The sequence below is a fragment of the Scyliorhinus torazame genome, chromosome 8, assembly GCF_047496885.1.
Source record: "Scyliorhinus torazame isolate Kashiwa2021f chromosome 8, sScyTor2.1, whole genome shotgun sequence".
Taxonomy (NCBI): Eukaryota; Metazoa; Chordata; class Chondrichthyes; order Carcharhiniformes; family Scyliorhinidae; genus Scyliorhinus; species Scyliorhinus torazame.
The window spans coordinates 81,693,633-81,716,712 of NC_092714.1; the positions used below are offsets into that span (position 1 = coordinate 81,693,633).

The window sequence follows — 23,080 nt, forward strand, 5'->3', positions numbered from 1 at the left end:
ATTTGGGAGTAAGGAAAACTAAAGCTAAAATACAAAAATGGCCTGGACTACATACAGATTTTATTGGCCTGGACTACATACAGATCTAGTTACATTTTGTCGATCATATCACACATGTCAAGTGAGAGAGAAACCTCAGGCAGTGATAAAACCAGTGCCCTTAATACCCATTCCAGCATTTGAGGAACCTTTTACAAGGGTCTTAATTGATTGCGTAGGACAACTTCCTAAAACGAAAAGTTGGAATCAATATCTTTTGACTATGATGGATGTGTCTACTAGGTTTCCAGAGGCCATTCCAGTACGTAATATTACAGCTAAAAAGATTGTGGAGGAGTGACTTAAATTCTTTACTAGATATGGATTACCCACAGAAATACAATCGGATCAAGGATCAAATTTTACCTCAAAGTTATTCAAAGAAGTTATGGATAGCTTAGGAATAAAACAATTTAAATCAACTACCTACCATCCAGAATTGCAGGGAGCGTTAGAAAGGTGGCATCAGACATTAAAGACAATGTTGAGGGATTATTGTCAAGATTATCCAGAGGATTGGGATAAAGGAATTCTATTCATACTGTTTGCAATTAGGGATGCACCTAATGAGTTAACCAAATTCAGTCCTTTTGAACTAATTTTTGGTCAGGAGGTAAGAGCACCACTTAAATTGATTAAGGAAAAATTGGAGTGAGAAATCGGATCTTACATTATTGGATTACATGTCAAATTTTAGGAAACGATTAAATAGAGCAGGTGAATTGGCTAGACAGCATTTAAAAATTGCACAACATGTGATGAAACAGGTAGCAGCCAAGAAATGCAAAGTTTGAAGTTTTGTCAGTGATAAAGTTTTAGTATTGTTACCAGTGGTAGGTGAACCTTTGAAAGCAAGGTTTTGTGGAACTTCTCAGATTGAAAGGAAATTAAGTGAGGTGAATTACGTGGTAAGAATGCCGGATAGAAGGAAACCTCACCGAATGTGTCATGTGAATATGCTTTAAAGGTGCTTTGAAAGGGAAGGAGAGCAAAAGGAGCAGGTTTTAACGATGCTAACTCAAAGTGACAAACCAAATCCAGATGACTTTGAATTTGACATACCTCAAATTAAATCGGAAAACGAGAATGTTCTTAAAAACTGGGATAAATTGTTGAGTTACCTTCCAGAGAAAAAACGGACTGACCTGAAAGAGTTATTGATATTGATGGGCAAGTTTGTGGAGATAAATTGGGAAGTACTAAAATGGCTATACATGATTGTAGATGTGGGAAATGCTGTTCCAATTAAACAACAACCATATAGACTTAACCCTTTAAAATTGGCACAGGTTAACAGAGATTGAAAGTATGCTTAAAAATGGCATAATTGAAGTGGGTTGCAGCCAATGGAGCTCACCCATAGTGATGGTACCAAAACCGGACGGTACCCAACAGTTGTGTGTGGACTATAGAAAGGTTAATGCAGTTACAAGAACGGACTCTTATCCTATCCCACGTTTGGAGGATTGCATTGAGAAAGTGGGACAATCCGCTTTTATTTCCAAACTGGATTTACTTAAAGGTTACTGGCAGGTACCTTTATCCGAAAGGGCAAAGGAGATTTCAGCTTTTGTGACTCCAGATTGTATATACCAATTCAAAGTTATGCCATTTGGCATGAAAAATGCCCCAGCGACATTTCAACGGTTAACTAACAAAATTGTTTTCGGATTACCCAATTGAGCGGTACACATTGACGATCTGGTAATTTTCAGCCAGACATGGAAAGAACATCTAAAGCATCTGATGGCGTTATTTGATCGACTTCAGGAGGCAGGTTTGGAGGTAAACCTAGCCAAAAGTGAATTTTGAGTGAATTCCAGAGGAGGACTTCCTGGGGAAGACAAGGAGGCGCTCATGAGGCGTTTGATTAGTGGTGGTACACAGCAGCGACCGGATGGAGTGGAGAGCGTCCGGGAGGACCTCCTGCCACCGTGAAACTGGGAGATCCCTGGACCGTAGGGCCAGTAGGGCGGTCTTCCAGACCGTGCCGTTCTCCCTCTCTACTTGCCCATACCCCCGGGGGTTGTAGCTGGTCGTCCTGCTCGAGGCTATACCCTTGCTGAGCAGGAACTGGCGCAGCTCGTCACTCATGAAAGAGGACCCCCTGTCGCTATGGATATATGCGGGGCAACCGAACAGTGTGAATATGGTGCTAAGGGCTTTAATAACTGTGGCCGCTGTCATGTCGGGGCAGGGGATGGCGAAAGGGAAACGAGAGTACTCGTCCACCACGTTCAGGAAGTATGTGTTGCGGTCGGTGGAGGGGAGGGGCCCTTTGAAATCCAGACTGAGGCGTTCAAAGGGACGGGAAGCCTTGATCAGGTGCGCTCTATCCGGCCTGAAAAAGTGTGGTTTGCACTCTGCGCAGATGTGGCAGTTCCTGGTGACTGTACGGACCTCCTCCACGGAGTAGGGGAGGTTGCGGGACTTTATAAAATGGTACAACCGAGTGACCCCCGGCTGGCAGAGGTCCTCGTGGAGGGTTTGGAGACGGTTTATTTGTGCGTTGGCACATGTGCCGCAGGATAGGGCATCGGACGGCTCGTTCAGCTTTCCGGGACGGTACAAGATCTCGTAGTTGAAGGTGGAGAGCTCGATCCTCCACCTTAAGATCTTGTCATTTTTAATTTTGCGTCGCTGTGCATTATCGAACATGAAAGCTACCGACCGTTGGTCAGTGAGGAGAGTGAATCTCCTGCCGGCCAGGTAATGCCTCCAATGTCGCACAGCTTCCACTATGGCTTGGGCTTCCTTTTCCACTGAGGAGTGGCGGATTTCTGAGGCGTGGAGGGTCCGGGAGAAAAAGGCCATGGGTCTGCCCGCTTGGTTAAGGGTGGCCGCCAGAGCTACGTCGGAGGCGTCGCTCTCGACTTGGAAGGGGAGGGACTCGCCGATGGCGCGCATCGTGGCCTTTGCGATATCCGCTTTGATGCGGCTGAAGCCCTGGCGAGCCTCTGTCGACAGGGGGAAGCTAGTGGTCTGTATTAGGGGGCGGGCCTTGTCTGCGTACTGGGTGACCCACTGGGCGTAATATAAAAAGAACCCCAGGCAGCGTTTTAGGGCTTTGGAGCAGTGGGGGAGGGGAAATTCCATGAGGGGGCGCATGCGTTCGGGGTCGGGACCTATTATCCCATTGCGCACTACATATCCCAAGATGGCTAGCTGGTTTGTGCTAAACACGCACTTGTCCTCGTTGTATGTGAGGTTCAAGACTTTAGCGGTCTGGAGGAATTTTTGGAGGTTGGCGTCGTGGTCCTGCTGATCGTGGCCGCAGATGGTTACGTTGTCGAGATACGGGAACGTGCCTGCAACCCGTGTTGATCAACCATTCGGTCCATCTCCCGTTGGAAGACCGAGACCCCGTTTGTGACGCCAAATGGGACCCTTAGGAAGTGGTATAGTCGCCCGTCTGCCTCGAAGGCTGTGTACTTGCGGTCACTTGGGCGGATGGGGAGCTGGTGGTAGGCGGACTTGAGGTCCACGGTGGAGAAGACCTTATATTGGGCAATCCGATTGACCATGTTGGATATGCGGGGGAGAGGGTACACATCTAGCTGTGTGTACCTGTTGATGGTCTGGCTATAGTCTATGACCATCCTTTGCTTCTCCCCTGTCTTTACTACTACCACCTGTGCTCTCCAGGGACTATTGCTGGCCTGGATTATGCCTTCCTTCAGCAACCGCTGGACTTCGGACCGAATAAATATCCGGTCCTGGGCGCTGTACCGTCTGCTCCTAGTGGCGACGGGTTTGCAATCCGGGGTGAGGTTTGCAAACAAGGATGGGGGTTAAACTTTGAGGGTTGCGAGGCCGCAGATAGTGAGTGGGGGTATTGGGCCGCCGAATTGGAATGTTAGGCTCTGCAGGTTGCACTGGAAGTCTAATCCCAGTAATGTGGGCGCGCAGAGTTGAGGAAGGACATAGAGCCTGTAGTTTTTAAACTCCCTCCCTTGCACCGTTAGGGTCACTATGCAGAACCCTTTGATCTGTACGGAGTGGGATCCTGCAGCTAGGGAAATCTTTTGCGTACTGGGACGGATGGTCAAAAAACAGCGTCTTACCGTGTCGGGTGGATGAAGCTTTCTGTGCTCCCGGAGTCGATCAGGCATGGTGTCTCGTGTCCGTTGATCAACACCGTTGTTGTCGTCGTCTGGAGCGTCCGGGGCCGTGCTTGGTCCAGCGTCACCGAGGCCAGATGTGGTCGCAGTGTCTCAGCGTCTTCTTCGAACCCCGTGGAGCCGTCGATGCTGGGGTCCATTGTTGTCGTCCAAGATGGCGGCGGGGGTGAACAAAATGGCCGCCCCCATGCATCGCACATGGCTGGGGGGTCCCAAGATGGCGGCGGTGGTGGACAAAATGGCCGCCCCCATGCATCGCACATGGCTGGGGGGTCACAAGATGGCGGCGCCCATCCTCCCCTCGTGGTGGCCGGGACCCAAAATGGCGGCGCCTGCGGGTCGCACATGGGGCGCTGGGGGCGTTGGGGAGCGTTTGGGATGTGCTGGACTCTTTCTTCTCCGGGGACAGCGGTGACCCCCCGCGACCGGCACACAGCCGCGAAATGGCCCTTTTTGCCGCAGCTCTTGCAAATCGCTGCGCGGGCCGGGCAGCGCTGCCGGGGGTGTTTCGCCTGGCCGCAGAAATAGCAGCGGGCCCCCCCGGGATGACCTGGCGTCTGAACTGCGCAAGCCTGTGAGGGGGGGGGGGTTTGTCGCGACGGGGGTCCACGGAGCCCAAGGGGCTGCCGCGCGGTCGGGGCCGTACGCGCGGGCGTTTTGCGCGGCCACATCTAGGGAAGCTGCAAGGGCCCGTGCCTCTGAGAGTCCTAGCGACTCTTTTTCTAACAGTCTTTGGCGGATTTGGGGAGAGTTCATACCTGCCACAAACGCATCGCAAATTAACATGTCCGTGTGTTCAGCCGTGTTTACCGGCGGGCAGCTGCAGGCCCGTCCCAAAATTAGAAGCGCGGCGTAGAATTCGTCTAGCGATTCTCCGGGACTTTGCCGTCTCGTTGCGAGTTGGTAGCGTGCGTAGACCTGGTTCACTGGGTGAACGTAGATGCTCTTTAGTGCTGCGAACGCCGTCTGGAAATCCACTGCGTCTTCTATGAGAGGGTAAATTTCCAGGCTTACCCTCGAATGCAGGACCTGCAGTTTCTGGTCTTCTGTGATCCGGACGGGGGCCGTTCAGAGGTAGCCTTCGAAACAAGTCTGCCAGTGTTTAAAAACTGCTGCTGAGTTCACTGCGTGGGGGCTGATCCTCAGGCAATCCGGGGCGATCCTGAGCTCCATAGTCCTTTAAGCACGCTTAATAAATTGTAGCGCACAATGACTTACGAGAGACGAATAGAGATGAAGTCGATGAGGCTTTATTAAGCGTGACTTGTTCCCCGCAGTTCAGCAACAGACTGAAGCTGTGGGGAGAACTCCTGGTTCTTATACTCCGCCTTCAGGGCGGAGCTAGAGATGAACAGCCAACCAGGACCCGGGATCTGTCAGCTAATGGCATCACGGCTTCACAGTCCCACATGACCCCTAATGCATACTACCACATTCACCTTCCTAAAAAGCGACTTAGGGATGAAAATTGGGAGGCAGTGAAAAACGAACAGCAAACTTGGGAGGGCTGTCATTTTGACAGCAGGAGCATGTCCCACCTTCAGAAGTCCCCTTTCATTTGCTCTATCAACCTGCCCATATTTAGTTTATGAAACTGACCCCAGTCCCGTGCCACTTGAATACCCAGGTACCTAAAACTCCCGCCCACCACCTTGAACGGCATCTCCCCGAGTCTCCTCTCCTGCCCCCTTGCCTGGATTGCAAAAACCTCGCTCTTGCCCATATTCAATTTATAACCTGAGAATTTCTAGTTCAAAAGCCTTTCAAAAGCCCGCCATACGGATTCTCTGCATCTCTCCTGTCCACCTGTACAATTTCGCTTACTGGTCTGTCTAACTCTGCCCGCTTCGCCTTCTCCTTATGAGCCCGAATTTAGACGAATTCACCTCTGATAACCGCCTTCAATGCCTCCCAGACCACCCCTGCCGACACCTCTCCTGTATCATTGCTCTTAATGTATCCCCAAAAGACCTCCCTCACCCACCTCCTCCTCCGCTAACGGCCCCACATCCAAACTCCATTGCAGGCGCTGGCTCTTCCCTTTACTAGCTTGCAAGTCCACCCAGTGCTGGGCGTGGTCTGACACCACTTGCTGAATAATCAGCATCTACCACCTCAGCCAACAGCTTTTTGTCCATCACAAAAAAGTCTATCTGGGCACACACACACACGGGAGTAGAACAAAAACTCCTTACTGCTCGCCCTCCCGATTCTCCACGGATCGACCCCCCCTCCCCCCCATGTGCTCCATGAACCCCCGGAGCTCCTTAGCCATAGCTGATACTTTCCCAGACCTATAACTCGACGGGTCCAGCCTTGGGTCAAAGACCGTGTTGAAATCTCCCCCATATCAGTCGATGCGAATCTAGGTCCGGAATCTTCCCCAGTACCCATCTCATAAATTCCACGGCATCCCAGTTCGGGGCATATATATTCACCAACACCACGGCCTTTCCCTGCAGTTTCCCACTAATCCACCTCCCGGGTCCGCCTCTACATTCCCCACCACGAACGCCACCTGCTTATTAACCAAAATCGCCACCCCCCTCGTTTTGAAGTCTAGCCCCAAATGGAACACTTGCCCAGTCCATTCCTTCCTTAGCCTAATCTGGTCCACCACCGTCAAATGTATCTCCTGCAACATGGCCACATCCGCCTTCAGTTGCCTCAGGTGTGAAAACACACGGGCCCTTTTGACAGGTCCTGAACGTTCCACGTGACCACTCTGGTCGGGAAGGCACCCCGCCCCCCCCCTCCCTTGCCGATCAGCCATACCCTCTCCTAGGCCAGTCTTCAGTCCATGTCCCGCACGTCCCCTGGCCCGCCCTCCGGCAACTACCATCATCTACCCTCCTCCTCCTCCACTATGAATGTTCCCACCCCGTCAGCAGTCCTGTCCCCCCACCACCTGATCCCCCCATTTCCTCTCCAAACCCCCCCCCCCCCACCCCCCCCCCCCACCCCCAGAGATCTTCAGCTCACCACCCCCCTGCACTATCGTGAACTAGCCCGCCCAGCTAGCCTGGCAGCCCCCGCCCATGGTGCCTAGCATCCTACCCCCCACTGATTCCTCAGCCCCCGCTCTTAGGGCAAACAATCAAAACAAAGGCAAGAAGTAAAAACAAACAAACAATCTCTCCCAAGGTCCGAACACAGAGACCCACCCCGCATCCCTTAACAAAGAACTGTAAACCAGCCTAAAGCCAAAAAACAGAAAAAAGAAAAATGAACACCCAAAACAAAGTTTTTCGCATATAATACGTTCACTCCACTTCTCCTCCATCAAAGTTCAAAGTCCTCCTTCTCCTGCCAGTCCATTCTCCTTCATGAAGTCCACTGCCTCCTCCGCCGAGCCAAAGTACAACTCCCGGCACCCATAGGTCACCCACAGGCGAGCCAGTTACAGTAGTCTGAACTTTACGCCCTGCTTGTACAGGGCTGACTTGACCTTAATAAAGCTCACCTTCGTCTTTGCCAGCTCTGTCCCCAGGTCTGGTACACACGGATCTCACCACCTTCCCAGGTGCAACGCCTCATCTGCCTGGCCCACCTCATGATACGTTCCTTATCCAGGAACCGATGCAACCGTACCACCATTGCCCTGGGTGACTCGCTCCCCTGGGGCTTGCGCATTATTAAATATTTATTTTCCACCCGTCCCATCAGTTCTCAACTGATTTATCTAATGTGCATTGTTGCTTAATTTCCTAATTTTATTCTTACTGCAAATATTAATTGGATGAATGGATGGATGGATTTGTTTATTGTCACGTGTACCGAGGTACAGTGAAAAGTATTTTTCTGCGAGTAGCTCAACAGATCATTAAATACATGAGAAGAAAAGGGAATAAAAGAAAATACATAATAGGGCAACACAACATATACAATGTAACTACAAAAGCACTGGCATCAGATGAAGCATACAGGGTGTAGTGTTAATGAAATCAGTCCATAAGAGGGTCATTTAGGAGTCTAGTGACAGTGGGGAAGAAGCTGTTTTTGAGTCTGTTCGTGCGTGTTCTCAGACTTCTGTATCTCCTGCCCGATGGAAGAAGTTGGAAGAATGAGTAAGCCAGGTGGGAGGGATCTTTGATTATACTGCCCGCTTTCCCCAGGCAGCGGGAGGTGTAGATGGAGTCAATGGATGGGAGGCAGGTTTGTGTGATGGACTGGGCGGTGTTCACGACTCTCTGAAGTTTCTTACGGTCCTGGGCCGAGCAGTTGCCATACCAGGCTGTGCTGCAGCCTGATAGGATGCTTTCTATGGTGCATCTGTAAAAGTTGGTAAGAGTCAATGTGGACATGCCAAATTTCCTTAGTTTCCTGAGGAAGTATAGGCGCTGTTGTGCTTTCTTGGTGGTAGCGTTGACGTGGGTGGACCAGGACAGATTTTTGGAGATGTGCACCCCTAGGAATTTGAAACTGCTAACCTCTCGGCCCCGTTGATGCTGACAGGGGTGTGTACAGTACTTTGCTTCCTGAAATCAATTACCAGCTCTTTAGTTTTGCTGGCATTGAGGGAGAGATTGTTGTCGCTACACCACTCCACTAGGTTCTCTATCTCCCACCTGTATTCGGACTCATCGTTATTCGAGATCCGGCCCACTATGGTCGTATCGTCAGCAAACTTGTAGATGGAGTTGGAACCAAATTTTGCCACGCTGTCGTGTGTGTACAGGGAGTAGAGTAGGGGGCTAAGTACTTAATTCAAAATGTGTACTTGGTACAAAACATGAGTGGAATTTGTCAGATGTACAATATTTTACTTATCCATGTCCACTAGGTGGAACTTTGCAGTCGCCAGTAGTCCATTCAGTGCAGTCAATGCTTTTGCTGCTGCCCTCACTAACACCTCAGCACAGAAATTACCAGCAGAACCTTTCACAGGTCAGTGATAACCATCTCACATACTGACTCATTGAGGGAAAATACTGTTTAGGATGGTAAAATTGCTTGGTCTATCAGAATTGGCCACAGACAACATGGAGCGATTTAAGTGATATTTTTGACATGCTACTGTAGAAGCTTGTAGAATAAATGACAAAGGATAGCATGATAGGAAAAAATGATCGCAGACTCATGCCAAGAATACGCAACCATGAGCCCTAATTTTGTTATTCCGTCAATGACACCAGTTTAAAATGTTCATGGGTCAGTTTTGTTACAACGTGGGACCATCATGTAGAGAAGAGAACTCACATTTTCTACATTAAATGCTTAACAAAAGCTAGAAACCCCATGTCTTGTGATATCTCTAAACTTATTTCTGCTAGCAAACCATTGAACAGTGGGGGTCTGAAAATATAGGACAATTAACAGGAAACGCGCTGTACAGAAAGTCAGATCCATTTGATGCTTTGCTTGAGTTATTAACATTGAACAACAAAATGAAAAGACAAATGACGCTAAAACGAAGCATAATTGGCTAACCTCATTACACCAGTTCACAAATATTAATCACCCATCAGGAACTGTGGGCCAGACACAGAAAACAGCCCTGAGGAGAGAATGTCTCTTACGTTTTGCCACAGGAGTTTGATGGAATAGAATCAAGGGAGTGCAGCGTGACACATAAAGGAAAGCAGTCGGATGAGTTTACTCAGCACAAAATAGGAGAAAAACTGCAGAAAGTTGGAAGTTGGAAAAGGTGGTTGCAGGGAGAGGGTGGATGTGACAGTCAAGCAGAAGCAGCCTAACAGTAGGCTGCAGTCTTGGTACACTGGTTTCAAAGCTAACGACAGAAGGGATAGTGAAGGGAAGTTGAAAGCAAGGCTTTGTGATGGCGAAAAGGCGCCTGAATTGCTTTCAAGGATGATTCTGAAGCGGTAAGTAGTTTTGGCTACACAAAAAAAGGAGTGATATTATTTGAGAGGGTCAAAGCAGAACTAACAGTGGCCAGTTCGGCTGAATGTAAGATAAATCCAAAAATGCAAATGCTGATTTATACTCCAGTTACAAAAAGTACTTACGGTTCTAATGGGCTTCAGCGATTGGATTAGTTTGGCTGACAGGCATCCCAGGGAATCGAGGTCTCTGTATTGTCCTTCCTCCAGCACATACTGGCAGCCACTGTAATCTTTTTCATCGTACAAGATCCAGCTAGGAAGGTGAGAAAAGAAAGTGAAAGGCATATTTCTGTAAATATCACAAGATGTTTCAATGCTCCATGTCCTATATTAAAAAAAAGATTTCAGCATTGGGGGTGTTGCATTTTATATTTAATGCAAGTCTTAAATTATATATTGAGTGACTTTAGAAATGCTAGTACTAGAGAACAAATATAACATGTCGAAAATAGCTCTGGGGAGGACATATTCTGTAATGTGCAACAATACTATAAATCTATGATTCTCCGTAAACAGGGCCGAAAGGAGCAGTTTCACAAAAAATGTTAAGCATAATTTTTTTAGCATCAAGTGGAAAATGACTTAATTTTAGAAAAACAAAGATATTGCAGGTTCCTAATTTTAAGGATCTATTCAGACAGATAAAGAAGAAGAAGAAAATATTTTTGCACTCATACCATCCGCGAGAAACTTTAAACGAATTTGGTTGTAAAGATGGTAAACTGGGTATTTCTGTTATAAATTCAACACTTTCTCCCTGAAAGTCAATTCCTTTGTAAGCCCGGAGCTGTAAAACAGATGCATAACAATAGTTTTGCAACTTTCCAAAACCTTTTCTATAATAGCCGTAAACTTATTAATATATTAACATCACGGACCAAACTTTAATCTCAGTGGCAAAGGCACGACTTTTGCCATTCAGCTCATAATTGTTGCTCAAGGGCTTTTTTGTGGGCTTGTGAGTGAGGATTTCCACTTATTGGGTGTCAGACCCAATGTGCTCCCTCTATAGACCATCTGTGAGCAGGACAAGCAACAGTAAGCCGAATCAGATTGAAGATTCTGACTGAGTCGGTAATTCAGGAAGAACAGAAAATATACATTATATATAAATCATGTGCAGGAAGCAAAATAAAGATTTGGGCATAAGAATAAGAACACAAAGAAATAGAAACAGAAGGAGTAGACCAGATGGTCCATTAAGGCTGCTCCACCAATCAATTCAATCATGGCTGATCATGGCTTTCAACTCCACTGTCCCGCTGTCATGATAATGGAGACAAATCCTGGAATTATATTGGAAATATTGGCTTTAAGAAAGATCTGTACAACATTGTAAAATATTTCTCCTAACCTTTTAATAGACTCATTCTATCTTAACTCAAGAAAGCCTGGTGAAATTGGTGCTTATATAAACTTACCTACTGTGTCTGGAAAAGGGCGGCACAGTAGCACAGTGGATAGCACTGTTGCGTCACAGCACCGGGACCCAGTTTTGATTCCCGGCTTGTACTCAGTGTATCCAAACAGATACCGGAGTTTGGTGACTAGGGGATTTTCACAGTAACTTCATTGCAGTGTTAATGTAAGCCTACTTGTGACACTAATAATGACTATTATCATTATCCAAGGGAATGCGAACCTTGTTGGATTCAACCTTTGTTGCTACCAGCAGAGGGTGGGTTGAACAAAGATATGGAGCCAGTCATCCCTCCTCAACCGGGTTTGTGACACTTAGGGGTTATCTCAGCCAGATGATTTATATCAAAGGGTCTCTTTGCCAAAGTCATTAATATAGATTGTAAATAGTTGATGCCCCAGCACCGATCCCTATAGCATTCCACTACTCACTGCCTATCAATTGAAAATACTTCATTTATGCCCACTCTCTGCCTCCTGTCCATTAACCAGTCTTCTATCCATGTTATTATATTACCCCCAACTCCATGAGCCCTACCTTGCCTATTAAGCTTTTCTGTGGCACCATATTGGATGTCTTTTGGAAATCCAGGTACACTACGTTTGTCAGCACCTCTTTGTCTACCCTACTAGTTACATCTTCAAAAATGGGATTATGAAAGAAATGTAAAAGAGATTAATAGAAAAACAAAAAGTATATATATTTTTTAATCTGCAGAATTAATTTTCTTCTGAAGGAACAACAGTCTAAACTTGTAAGAATATATATTTCAAAGTCATATTCGGCAGTAATTATCACTTATCATGAAAAGGTAATTTACTCCTAAATGCACCATCCCTCACATTTTAAAATTGTCTTTAGTGTGGAACAAATACTCCAAATTCACACCATTACAGTGATTTCAATGCTGAGACTGCCACTGAGGACTACAACAGCATACCCTGCAGAGGAATATCATATCTCTAATGGCAACATCTGGATTCTTGTATTTATCACATGTGCAGAATCCAAAGGCTGCTGTCAGATTTACCCTGTAATAATGGTGATAAGCACTGATAGCCTCGCTGTTATTATTATAGCAAAATCTTGGCCCATATCTTCAGAGATGAGAACAGCATGGAAGAACCTACTTGTCACCTTTTCATTGTCTTCAACACAATAATGTACAGTTACACATTTAGTCATTTTGATATATTGTCCCTCACCAACTCCTTCTGGAAAATAATCTGGAGGCCAACTTGGTTCCAAATGTTCATCCCACACATAAACTGGCTGGCTGAAAGAACAGCTGTCATTGGGAGCTCAGTGTATGCAAAACTCTGGAAGCATCATATCCTACCATATAGCAAGTTGGAACTTGGATAAGCTGTGCCAATGCTCTGGAGAAGTCACACAGATTCAAAATGTTAACTCTTGTTTTTCTCTCCACAGATGCTGCTTGGCCTGATGAGGTTTTCCAGCATTTTCTGGTTTTATTTTATATGTGCAGCTGTACCTCCTTCTTTGATCACCACAATTAATCAAAAGGGCGGCTCAAGCAGATTTATATTGATTTTTGCCTTCGAGGATTTCTGCTGCTGGCCTTCAACAGCTGATGGTCACAACAATGTAAATTAGTGGCTTTTATTTTGAAACCTATTGCAAAGAAGATCCATTTTTACATTGTGTCTTCTTGGCTGCTGCCAGTTGGTGTTGATATAATGACATTGACGTCAATTTTTCCTTCTGGCACTCACAAGGCTGGCAACAAGTGGGGCATACATTCTGCCTGCTCGATTATGTCAACGGGTCGGGTGCTGTGTTGTAGGTCGGAGGGTTGTGTGTGTGGGGGGGGGGATCACTATAGTCGGCTTCATGGGTCGGTGAAGGCTCCATAATCATCACATCTTCAATGGTAGGGAAGCCCATCAGTGCAAAAGACAAGACAGAAGCATTTGCAACCATCTTCACCTAGAAATCCCAAGGAGATCATCCAACTTGGCATCCTCTGGAGGTCCCCAACATCACAATCCAGTCTTCAACCAATTTAATTCACTCCATGCGATATCAATTATTGTTGTCAATGAGCATTGTTGTCAATGCCTAAACGGCAAGTCCAAAATAGTTTATTTCCTACTCACAGTTAGGGAATACAGCAACTAAGCAACACTCCATTCCGAGATGCCGGCTCCCTCTTAAGAACATAAGAACTAGGAGCAGGAGTAGGCCATCTGGCCCCTCGAGCCTGCTCCACCATTCAATGAGATCATGGCTGATCTTTTGTGGACTCAGCTCCACTTCCCGGCCCGAACACCATAACCCTTAATCCCTTTATTCTTCAAAAAACTATCTCTTGGGATGACTTTTATCTCAGGGAATTAACGAGCTGCATTGTTGGGCTTCTGCCCCTCAGCAGGGGAGCTTCTGTTCTACGAGCCCCATGGGAAGATCGATCGGGTCGTTCCTATGGGTCTCATGGGGGGTTATAACATACCTCCTCCCCCAAAGTCCGTAAGTCCCTCGATGGACCTTATTAAGGACAAAGATGGTACGGCCAGCAATTTCTGCTGGGTTGCTCTGTTGTTAACTCCGCACACAAGTCAGTCTCGTAGCAACTCCGGTAGGGATGGTCCGCAGTCGCAGCGCTCTGCCAGTTTGCGTAAGTGTGCCAGAAACTCAGTAACAGACTTCCCTGGGGTTCTCGCGACCGTATTACATCGATATATTTTGGACGATATTCACAGTTAGGAAATACAGCAACTAAGCAACTATGGGGCCATAGTGGTTCGTTACGAGCAGCACCAATTCATCAAACGTTTTGAGAGTCTGGGGCCTCAGGATAGGTTAAGCTCATCATGACATTAAAGTGGAGGCACCACAGTCCGTCAAAAGAATCACCTTCTGGTGGTCCTCCCCAGTAATGGCTTTCACCCTGAAACAATGGCGTATCCGCTCCGTGTACTGAACCCAGCATTGAGTTTACTGAAGCGTGGAATTTTTGAAACCGTGGTAACCTTCTTCTTGAGTGATAACCTTCATTGAGATGCAGCCATGGTCTGAGTTTCCAGCAGCGCCACCTGTAGCTCTGCTTTATCCTCGTCGCCGATATTGTAGTCAATAAGGCGCCCCGAAAAGGTAAATTAAAAGTAGTTTATTTCCTAGCACGGTAGCACAAGTGGATAGCACTGTGGCTTCACAGCGCCAGGGTCCCAGGATCGATTCCCCGCTTGGTCACTGTCGGTCTGTATGTTCTCCCCGTATCTGCGTGGGTTTTTTCCGGGTGCTCCGGTTTCCTCCCACAGTCCAAAGACATGTAGGCTAGGTGGATTGGCTGCTAAATTGCCCTCAGTGACCAAAAAAGCTAGGAGGGGTTATTGGGTTACAGGGATAGGGTGGACGTGAGGGCTTAAGTGGGTCGGTGCAGACTCGATGGGCCGAATGGCCTCCTTCTGTACTGTATGTTCTGTGTTCTGTGTACTCACAATTAGGGAATACAGCAACTTAGCAACACTTCAAGTCCCAGCCGGGACTATCCTGAGATGCCGGCTAACTCTTGAGTCCACTTTTATCTTGGGAAATTAACGAGCCCCGCTGTTGAACCTCCACCCCTCAGCAGGGGAGCTCGAATTCCACAAGCTGTATGAGAGGTTGATTGAGTTGTCCCTGTGGGTCTCGTGGGGGTTATAACATCAATAAACGCCAAAGGCAATGGAGATTGCAAAGGCGATGGACCCTAACAGTATTCTGGCAATAGTACTGAAGACTTGTGTTCAAAACATGCTGCGCCCCTAGCCAAGCTGTTCCAGTGCAGCTATAACATTGGCATCTACCTGGCAATTGCCCAGGTGTGTCCTGTACACAAAATCCAACCTGGCCAATTACCACCCAATCTGTCTACTCTCAAGCATCAGCAAAGTAATGGAAGGAGGTCATCAACAGTGCAAACATGCAGCAGTTGCTTAGCAATAACCAGCTCACAGATGTTCAGTTTGAGTACAAACGGGCCATTCAGCTCCTGATCTCATGACAGCCTTGGTTCAAACATGGACAAAAGAGGTGAACTCAAGAGGTGAAGTGAGAGTGACTGCCTTTACCAAGTCCAGAATTTATTTTTATTCATCCATGCGATTTGGGCATTGCTGGCTAGGCCTAATTGCCCTCAGGAAACTGGTGGTGAGCTGCCTTCTTGAGCCGCTGCAGTCCATGTGGTTTAGTTATATCCATAGTGTTGTTAGGGAAGGAGTTCCAGGATCTTGACATTGCATCAAGGAAGTGAATAGGAATCAGGGGAAACTTTCCTCTGGTTGGAGTCATATTTGGCACAAAGAAGGACAACTGTGGTTGCTGGATGTCAAAGTTTTGACAAAGATTCACCCACACTCTTAACGTTAGCTCCCTTTTCTCTCCACAGCTGCTGTCAGATCTACTGAGATTGTCCAGTATTTTCTGTTTTTGTTTCAGATTCCAGCATCCACAGTAATTTGCTTTTACTCTGCACATCTTTTGGATTGTGGGTGTGAGACCTAAGCAGACATGGGGAGACTGTGCGAACTCCACACAGACAGTGACCCGGGGCCAAGGTCGAACCCAGGTCCTTAGCGCCATGAGGCAGCAGTGATAACCACTGCACCATCGTGCTGCCAAAACTTCAAAGACATTTGAAGACTAAGCGTGGTGAGTTCGAGGACAAACCTCTTTATTTTGTTCAACAGATGCAGTGAGATCTTAAATCATCAGCTAAAGTCATTATCAGAAATGGAACATTGAGTAACAAAGCAAGTGAGATTGTGAGGACCAGGTAGGCTCACCTGCCACATTAAAGGTAATTGAAAATGGTGGGTCGCAAAGGTTGACCTGCTTGGGTTGCGAAAGTCGGCAGGCATGGGTCGCAAAGATGGGCAGGCGTGGGTCGCAAAGGTTGGCCGGCATGGGTCGCGAAGGTTGGCCGGCGTGGGTCGCTAAATTAGGTCATGGTTGATAAAAGAGGGTACCGGGCAAAAAGGTTTGGAAAACACTGATCTACAGTATCCTTACATGCTATATGGTGTTCATATATATTTCATACTGCCATGACATAAAACCTTTCAGTAATAACGCGAGATTATTTGATGTGGCAAGTAATGAATGAAAGCATTTATTGAACAAGAACAACTATATACACCAAGGGTTTTAGCAGCACAACTATATAAGTCCACCCCTAACAACGCCCTGGCTCCAACTGTCATTCTCTAGCCCCGGGTTTGCGTGTTCGCGTTCCAAAGCCTCCAGCCTGGCCACCTGGTCCGCGAAGGATCGTCCATCAAAGGGTCCACGCCCCCACCACACTTTCCCTTTCATAAACCTAAGCAATTCTAAAACAAGTTGGTAAAAGAATCCCAACTTACAACTAAATTAATAAATAGGAATGTTTATGACCTCAAAATTGATTATGTTAATTTGTTCCTTAAACCAGGCACTTGATTAATGATAGTCGTATTTTATCCTTGGCTGTATTAGATCTCCTTGAAAGCCAAGGCTCTCATCTGAAAAAGGATTCAGCTTAATTTATGTAGAATTTTGATTAAATGCAATTTTGAAGAATTGCATATTAAGGAAGGCACAGAAGCATAAAAGGGAGTGACAATAGAGTACTACTGCTCCTCTCAAACATGGCACATATTATACTGTGGATCTAATTGATCACCTCTTCACTTTGCAATCCAAAGAAACACATCAGAAACTGGCTCAGAAAGCACAGGACAGCAAATGACGGCAAAAGGTCAAGGTGATGTGTGCAACCATGTGATGAAGATCGAAAGGCTCTGTGACAGTTACTGGAATGAGAAGCTATTTTGGCACAAGAATACAAGATATGACACAAGATATTCGTGATTAACAATTGTACCAAAGCCTATCGCAGGCGATAATATCAGCTGAGAGTTTAAGGCATAAATGTGCCATTCTTAATAATAATCTTTATTAGTGTCACAAGTAGGCTTACATTAACACTGTAATGAAGTTACTGTGAAAATCCCCATTTTTCCATTGGAAACATTAACAGATTTAAAATAAATTGTTTAACCATTCTGTTCAAATCGTACACCAAGGAATATCATGCAAAATTAACACAAAAAGTAATTTCTTGGCTGAAAAAAAGCCCAGTGGTAGAGCAAGAAACTGCTTCAAGAATCAAGAAGCAGGTACATTATTTTGTTAGTATCATTTTATCACAATGAATATGATTTACTAATTTAGTGATTTTCTATCCTGCTTAGGAGGGAATTTTGTCTGATTTGAAATAGTACATTTATCATAAGACTTTTGTATACATATAAAAATGACACAGGACCACTTACCTCATTCCTTTTTCAACAAAATTAGTGCCAGACAATATAAATGAAGATTATTGGATTATAAATATTTACTAAATAAAACAAATAATTCATTGTTTGAATTTAATACTTATTGTACCTGAAACTGTGCTTCATTCCCTCCAACAGGTTCCTGTAATACAATTCACAGGATATTTGGTCAACCAGTTTAAAATATATTTTATTATTTCAATACAGTTGCTAATACAAAATTCACTGAATTTTAAAACAGAACAGAATTGTTTTGATGTTTAAAATAAACACCGGACATTTCATTTCACTGTTAAGAAATATGTGTTCACTCAGTAGGAATGCTTTTCTGTAAAAGGAACAGTTTAACAACCACTAGTTGATCTCCAACGATGCTACATGGAATCAAGATTAAATAAGTGAGTAGGGTTAGGAGGTGGAACAGCATGCATGGATACAATTCAATCCCCATTTGAAAGAAATACATTTTCTGTATTTTTCCATTGTAAAATTCTATGCCCAAAGTTATAATGGAAACTATCTGTGCAAACTTATCACATTGAGCAGTACTGAGTAAAAGTATAGAGCCACCATGCTCTCTGTGAGCCTCTTGTGATTTCCAATGAGCCTATCAATAAAAGTGGCACATCTTCATTATTGCGCGCACATTTTGTTTTGAAAAGAAAATTACAATATTAAACTCTAAAATTCTTCGGTTTTTTCAAAGTACTTTACAATTTAAAATAAGCCACTTGAAACTGGCTACTCACTGGGATCCTCTTATTCTGAAGACAACATTTCCCACTAGTTGGCTACGTGGAACATAGTTTCCGTTGTTTCTAACAGTCTTAATGAAACCAAATCATTGCACCATTTTTCCAGACAGTGTAGGAGCAAATATATATAAGCAACACACCAGAAATTTAGATATGCCCACCATGGGGGCACGGGGTCATGGTGCAATTCTAGCATCTGAATAGCGAGGTCCAAAGTGCTCCCAAGTCTGACCTAAGGACTAATTTGCATCAGGTTGGCGTGACAGGAAGAGCCAAGAAAATTGTTGCTGTTATTAGTGTCCGAGTGGCCCTCACGTAAGTGTGAAAAATAAGGGGATGGATTTTCCAAAAATGGGGCTAAGTCCCCACGCTGGCGTAAAAACGCTGCTGTTCTACTCCAGGGGCGTCATTCTCTGACCCCCCGCCGGGTCGGAGAATGGCCGTTGGCCACCGTGAATCCCGCCCCCGCCGAAGTCTCCGGTACCGGATATTCGGCGGGGGCGGAAATCGGCCTGCGCCAGTTGGCGGGCCCCCCCCCGCTCAATTCTCCGGCCCGGATGGGCCGAAGTCCCGCCAAGAAATTGCCTGTCCCGCCGGCGTAAATTAAAGTAGGTATTTACCGGCGGGACAAGGCGGCGTGGGTGGGCTCCGGGGTCCTGGGGGGGGGGCGCGGGGCGATCTGGCCCCGGGGGGTGCCCCCACGGTGGCCTGGCCCGCGATCGGGGCCCACCGATCCGCGGGCGGGCCTGTGCCGTGGGGGCACTCTTTCCCTTCCGCCTCCGCAACGGCCTCCACCATGGCGGAGGCGGAAGTGACTCTCCCCACTGCGCATGCGCGGGAAACTGTCAGCGGCCGCTGACGCTCCCGCGCATGCGCCGCCCGGAGATGTCATTTCCGCGCCAGCTGGCGGGGCAACAAACGCCATTTCCGCCAGCTGGCGGGGCGGAAATCCCTCCGGCGTCGGCCTAGCCCCTCAATGTTGGGGCTCGGCCCCCAAAGATATGGAGCTTTCCGCACCTTTGGGGCGGCGCGATGCCCGTCTGATTGGCGCCGTTTTGGGCGCCAGTCGGCGGACATCGCGCTGTTGGGTTAGAATTTCGCCCCAGATTTTCGTTTAAAAAATATACAGCAATTCACCTACCTGCAGGGAGCTGGCAGGGACCCGGGGAGCTTCACGCAGCTTTGGCTGCGACACGGGCCCCCGCACTTCCGGTTCTGAGTCCATGCATGCGCATGGCGGCAGCCTCCAGCGGCCGTGCCGAACGCAATGGCGGACTCAGCCAATGGACCTGGACCAACAAACAAGGTCCCACCGATCTGCCCTGCGCCGCTCCACATGGCCCGCCCGATTGCCGCCCCGGCCGCCCATAAGGCCCCCCCCCCCCGTGCTTGACTGAGTCAACAGCCGCCGCGCACGAGTCCCGACTGGCCAGGCATGGTTAGAACCATGCCGTCGGGAATTCGGCCGGTTGGGACCAGAGTATTGCTGGGAGGGCCTCTAGCAATGGCCCCCCAGCTGCGCCGCGTCATTCGCGCGCGAGCGATTCTCCGGGGTCCAGAGAATCGCGGGAGCGGCGCTGGGCCCGATTCTCACATAAACGTCGATTCTCCGCCCCCGTGCCAAACCCGATTTCGGCGCGGGGCTGCGGAGAATCCAGCCCAGGATGTTGGGTTGGGGGATGAACTAGTGGCCAGAGAGGTGATTGGAGTTTCAGTAGAGTACAAATAGAGACCAAGGGAAGGGATACAGGAGAGGGGTTGGGGTGTGGCAGAGCACCAGCTGCTTTCTTTAAATTGGGACTGTAAAGAGCATTTAAGCTCCACCATGCTTTGTATCTGGTAAGCATATCATTCGATCACGTGACTGATGAGAGACGAATATCTAATATTTTCTAAAATAAAGAGTACTGATCACTGTTTAAAAAAAATTCAAGGAGAAATTGACTTTACTTCCACTCAAAATCTTTTACCATCAGCAATTTACATTCTAAAATATTCCATTCGTTGATCTCCTTTCAGGTGGATTTGGGTATTTTTTAAAGATGCAAATACTTCACTTGTTTATACTTGCCTTATTTCTCTTTAAAACCTTCCTTCTTTCTCTCACTCATTATCCCGACCTTTTTACTTCCCAGAGTGGGTTTGTAGTTCAGTAGTCAAATGTTGCCAACATATTCTTCCAATTCTTATTGAATGTCCAAAGCATCATATGCCAAATCATGGGCTCTCAATCCAGGTACTTACAAAGATCAACAATTGGGACATAAAATCTTTGTATCGTCTCATAAATTGTTTCCAGATTTTAATGAGAAATACATTTCCCTGGGTGAAATTCTCCATCTCGTGCTGCCAGTAGCGGAGTTCCCAATCAGGCAGAGAATCCAGTGGTTGTGAAGAAAACGGGATCGGTGCCGGTTCAAACAGAATTATGTGCTTTCCAATCACCTCCCTTCACACTTTAGTGATTTTGAAGTGATCAGCTGGAAATTGACAGCACTTAATTCTGTCTGAAGTGGTCCAGGAACTGTCAATCAAAGTTTGATGTTTATCAACATTGTGGTCAGAGCACTGTAGAGTTACACAACTATGAAGGAAGATGAATGCTGACAGCTGTGTGTGTGTGGAAGCTGTCAATCAAAGCCTAGTAAACTCAATATCAAAGAGAAATGAAGGAATGGCTTGCACATCAAAGATCTGTGGAGGGGTTAAACCCAGCTCACTGGCTTTCTGGGTGGTCTGTGCAGGGAATCTCCTTATTTAGGGGGTCTCTGTGGGCGGGGTGGGGGGGTGTTGGGTGCTGCAGGTTGGGTCACCCCTGTACTGGGGGAGATGGGAGGACCCAGAAAATCAGGGGGAGGGGGGCTGAATTCCACTGCTGGGGGCATTGAATTGCGATGTCGGGAGGAAGGGCGGGGTGGCCAGCTGAAGAAAACCCTGCCCTTTAACTCTGTTTCTCTTTCCACAAATGCTGCCAGACCTATTGAGTATTTCTAGGATTTTGTGTTCTAATTTCAGATTTCCAGCATCTGCAGTATTTTGTTACTGAATCAAGAATATTAATCAGATTTCAGGAAATGGAAACTATGAAGTTAAGCAGGAGAGTCAGTTTGCTTCAGAGACATGGTCAATAGAATTGTCAACGGTTGAATACAGATCCTTTGTTTTAAAATTAATATTAAAGGATTTCAACTTCCCCAACATTAATTGGGATAGTTATAGTGTACAGGGTTTAGAGGGGGCGGATTTCTTGAAATGTATTCAGGAGAGCTTTTTATGTCAATGTGTAGAAGGTCCAACAAGGGATGCGCACTGCTGGATCTAATTTTGGGGAACAAAGCTGGACATGTGTTTGAGGTGGCAATGGGGGAGCATTTTAGTGATAGCGACCACAATACAGTATAGTTATGGAAAAGGAAAAATATGGTCTGCGAAAAACGGTTTTGGATAGGGAAAAGGCGGATTTTATTAGGATAAGGCAGGATCTGACCAAAGTAGATTGGGAAGAGCTACTTGTGGAAAAATCCTACAGCAGAGCAGTGAGGGACATTCAAAAAGGAAATGGGGAGAGTAAAGGCCCAATATGTTCCCTTTAGGGTGAAATGTAGGATCAACAATCCTAGAGAACTCTGGATGTCTAGGAATATTTAGCACAGGATAAGAAAGAAAAGAAAGGCTTTTAGCAGGCATTAAGGGAACAAATCAGCAGAGGGGAACTTAAGAAAGCAGTTAGGACAGCAAAGAGGGGACATGAAAAAGTACTGGCAGGTAAGATTAGGGGTAATCCTAAAATACTCTCTAAGTATATTAAGATGAAGAGGATAACCAGGGAAAGAGTACGGTCCATTAGGGACCAAGGGGCCAATCTGTATGTGGAGCCAGAGAACATTGGTTGGGTGTTAGATGAATACTTCACATCTGTCTTCACTTGGGAGGAGGATGTAGGTACAGAATTCGGGGAGAGGAACTCTGAGGTTCTCAAAAAATTTGACATAGGAATTGAGGAGGTTTGGTGAGTTTAAAAGTAGACAAATCCCCAGGTCCGGGTTAATTGTATCCCAGGCTGCTGTGGGAGGCAAGGGAGAAAATTACAGAGGCTCTGATCCAAATTTTTAATTCCTCTCTGGCCACTGGGGAGGTGTCAGAGTAGTGGAGGAGAGCTAATGTGGTGCCACTTTTCAAGAAGGGTGGTAGAAATAAACTAGGGAATTACAGACCAGTGAGTCTCACATCAGTGGTAGGGGAACTATTGGAGAAAACTCTGAAGGAGAAAATGAATCTCCACTTGGAGAGGCTAGGTTTGATCAGGGCTAGTCAGTATGGCTTTGTCAGGAGGAGGTCATGTTGAATGAATGTGATGGAATGTTTTGAAGAGGTGATTCGGTGTGTAGATGCGGGTAGTATAGTTGATGTAGTTTATGTGGATTTCAGCAAGGTCCCACATGGGAGACTGCAGAAAGCAAAAGCACAGGGATGCAGGGTAACTTGGCACGTTGAATCCAAAACTGGCTTAATGGTAGGAAACAGAGGGTGCTGGTTGAAGGCTGTTTGTGTGACTGGAGGCTGGTGTCCTGTGGCATAC

The 23,080-nt window shown here is 46.6% G+C and overlaps 1 protein-coding gene across 1 annotated transcript in view; it reads right to left on the bottom strand.

Moving 5' to 3' along the window:
- Positions 1-23,080, bottom strand: part of LOC140427982 (uncharacterized) — a 158,342-nt gene that overhangs the window by 35,844 nt on the left and 99,418 nt on the right. Inside the window, exons 13-15 of the mRNA XM_072513907.1 lie at positions 17,856-17,888; positions 10,684-10,793; positions 10,130-10,259 (exon numbers count right to left, since the gene is read on the bottom strand). Coding sequence (XP_072370008.1) covers positions 10,130-10,259; positions 10,684-10,793; positions 17,856-17,888 — 273 coding nt within the window. The remainder of the gene's footprint in view (positions 1-10,129; positions 10,260-10,683; positions 10,794-17,855; positions 17,889-23,080) is intronic.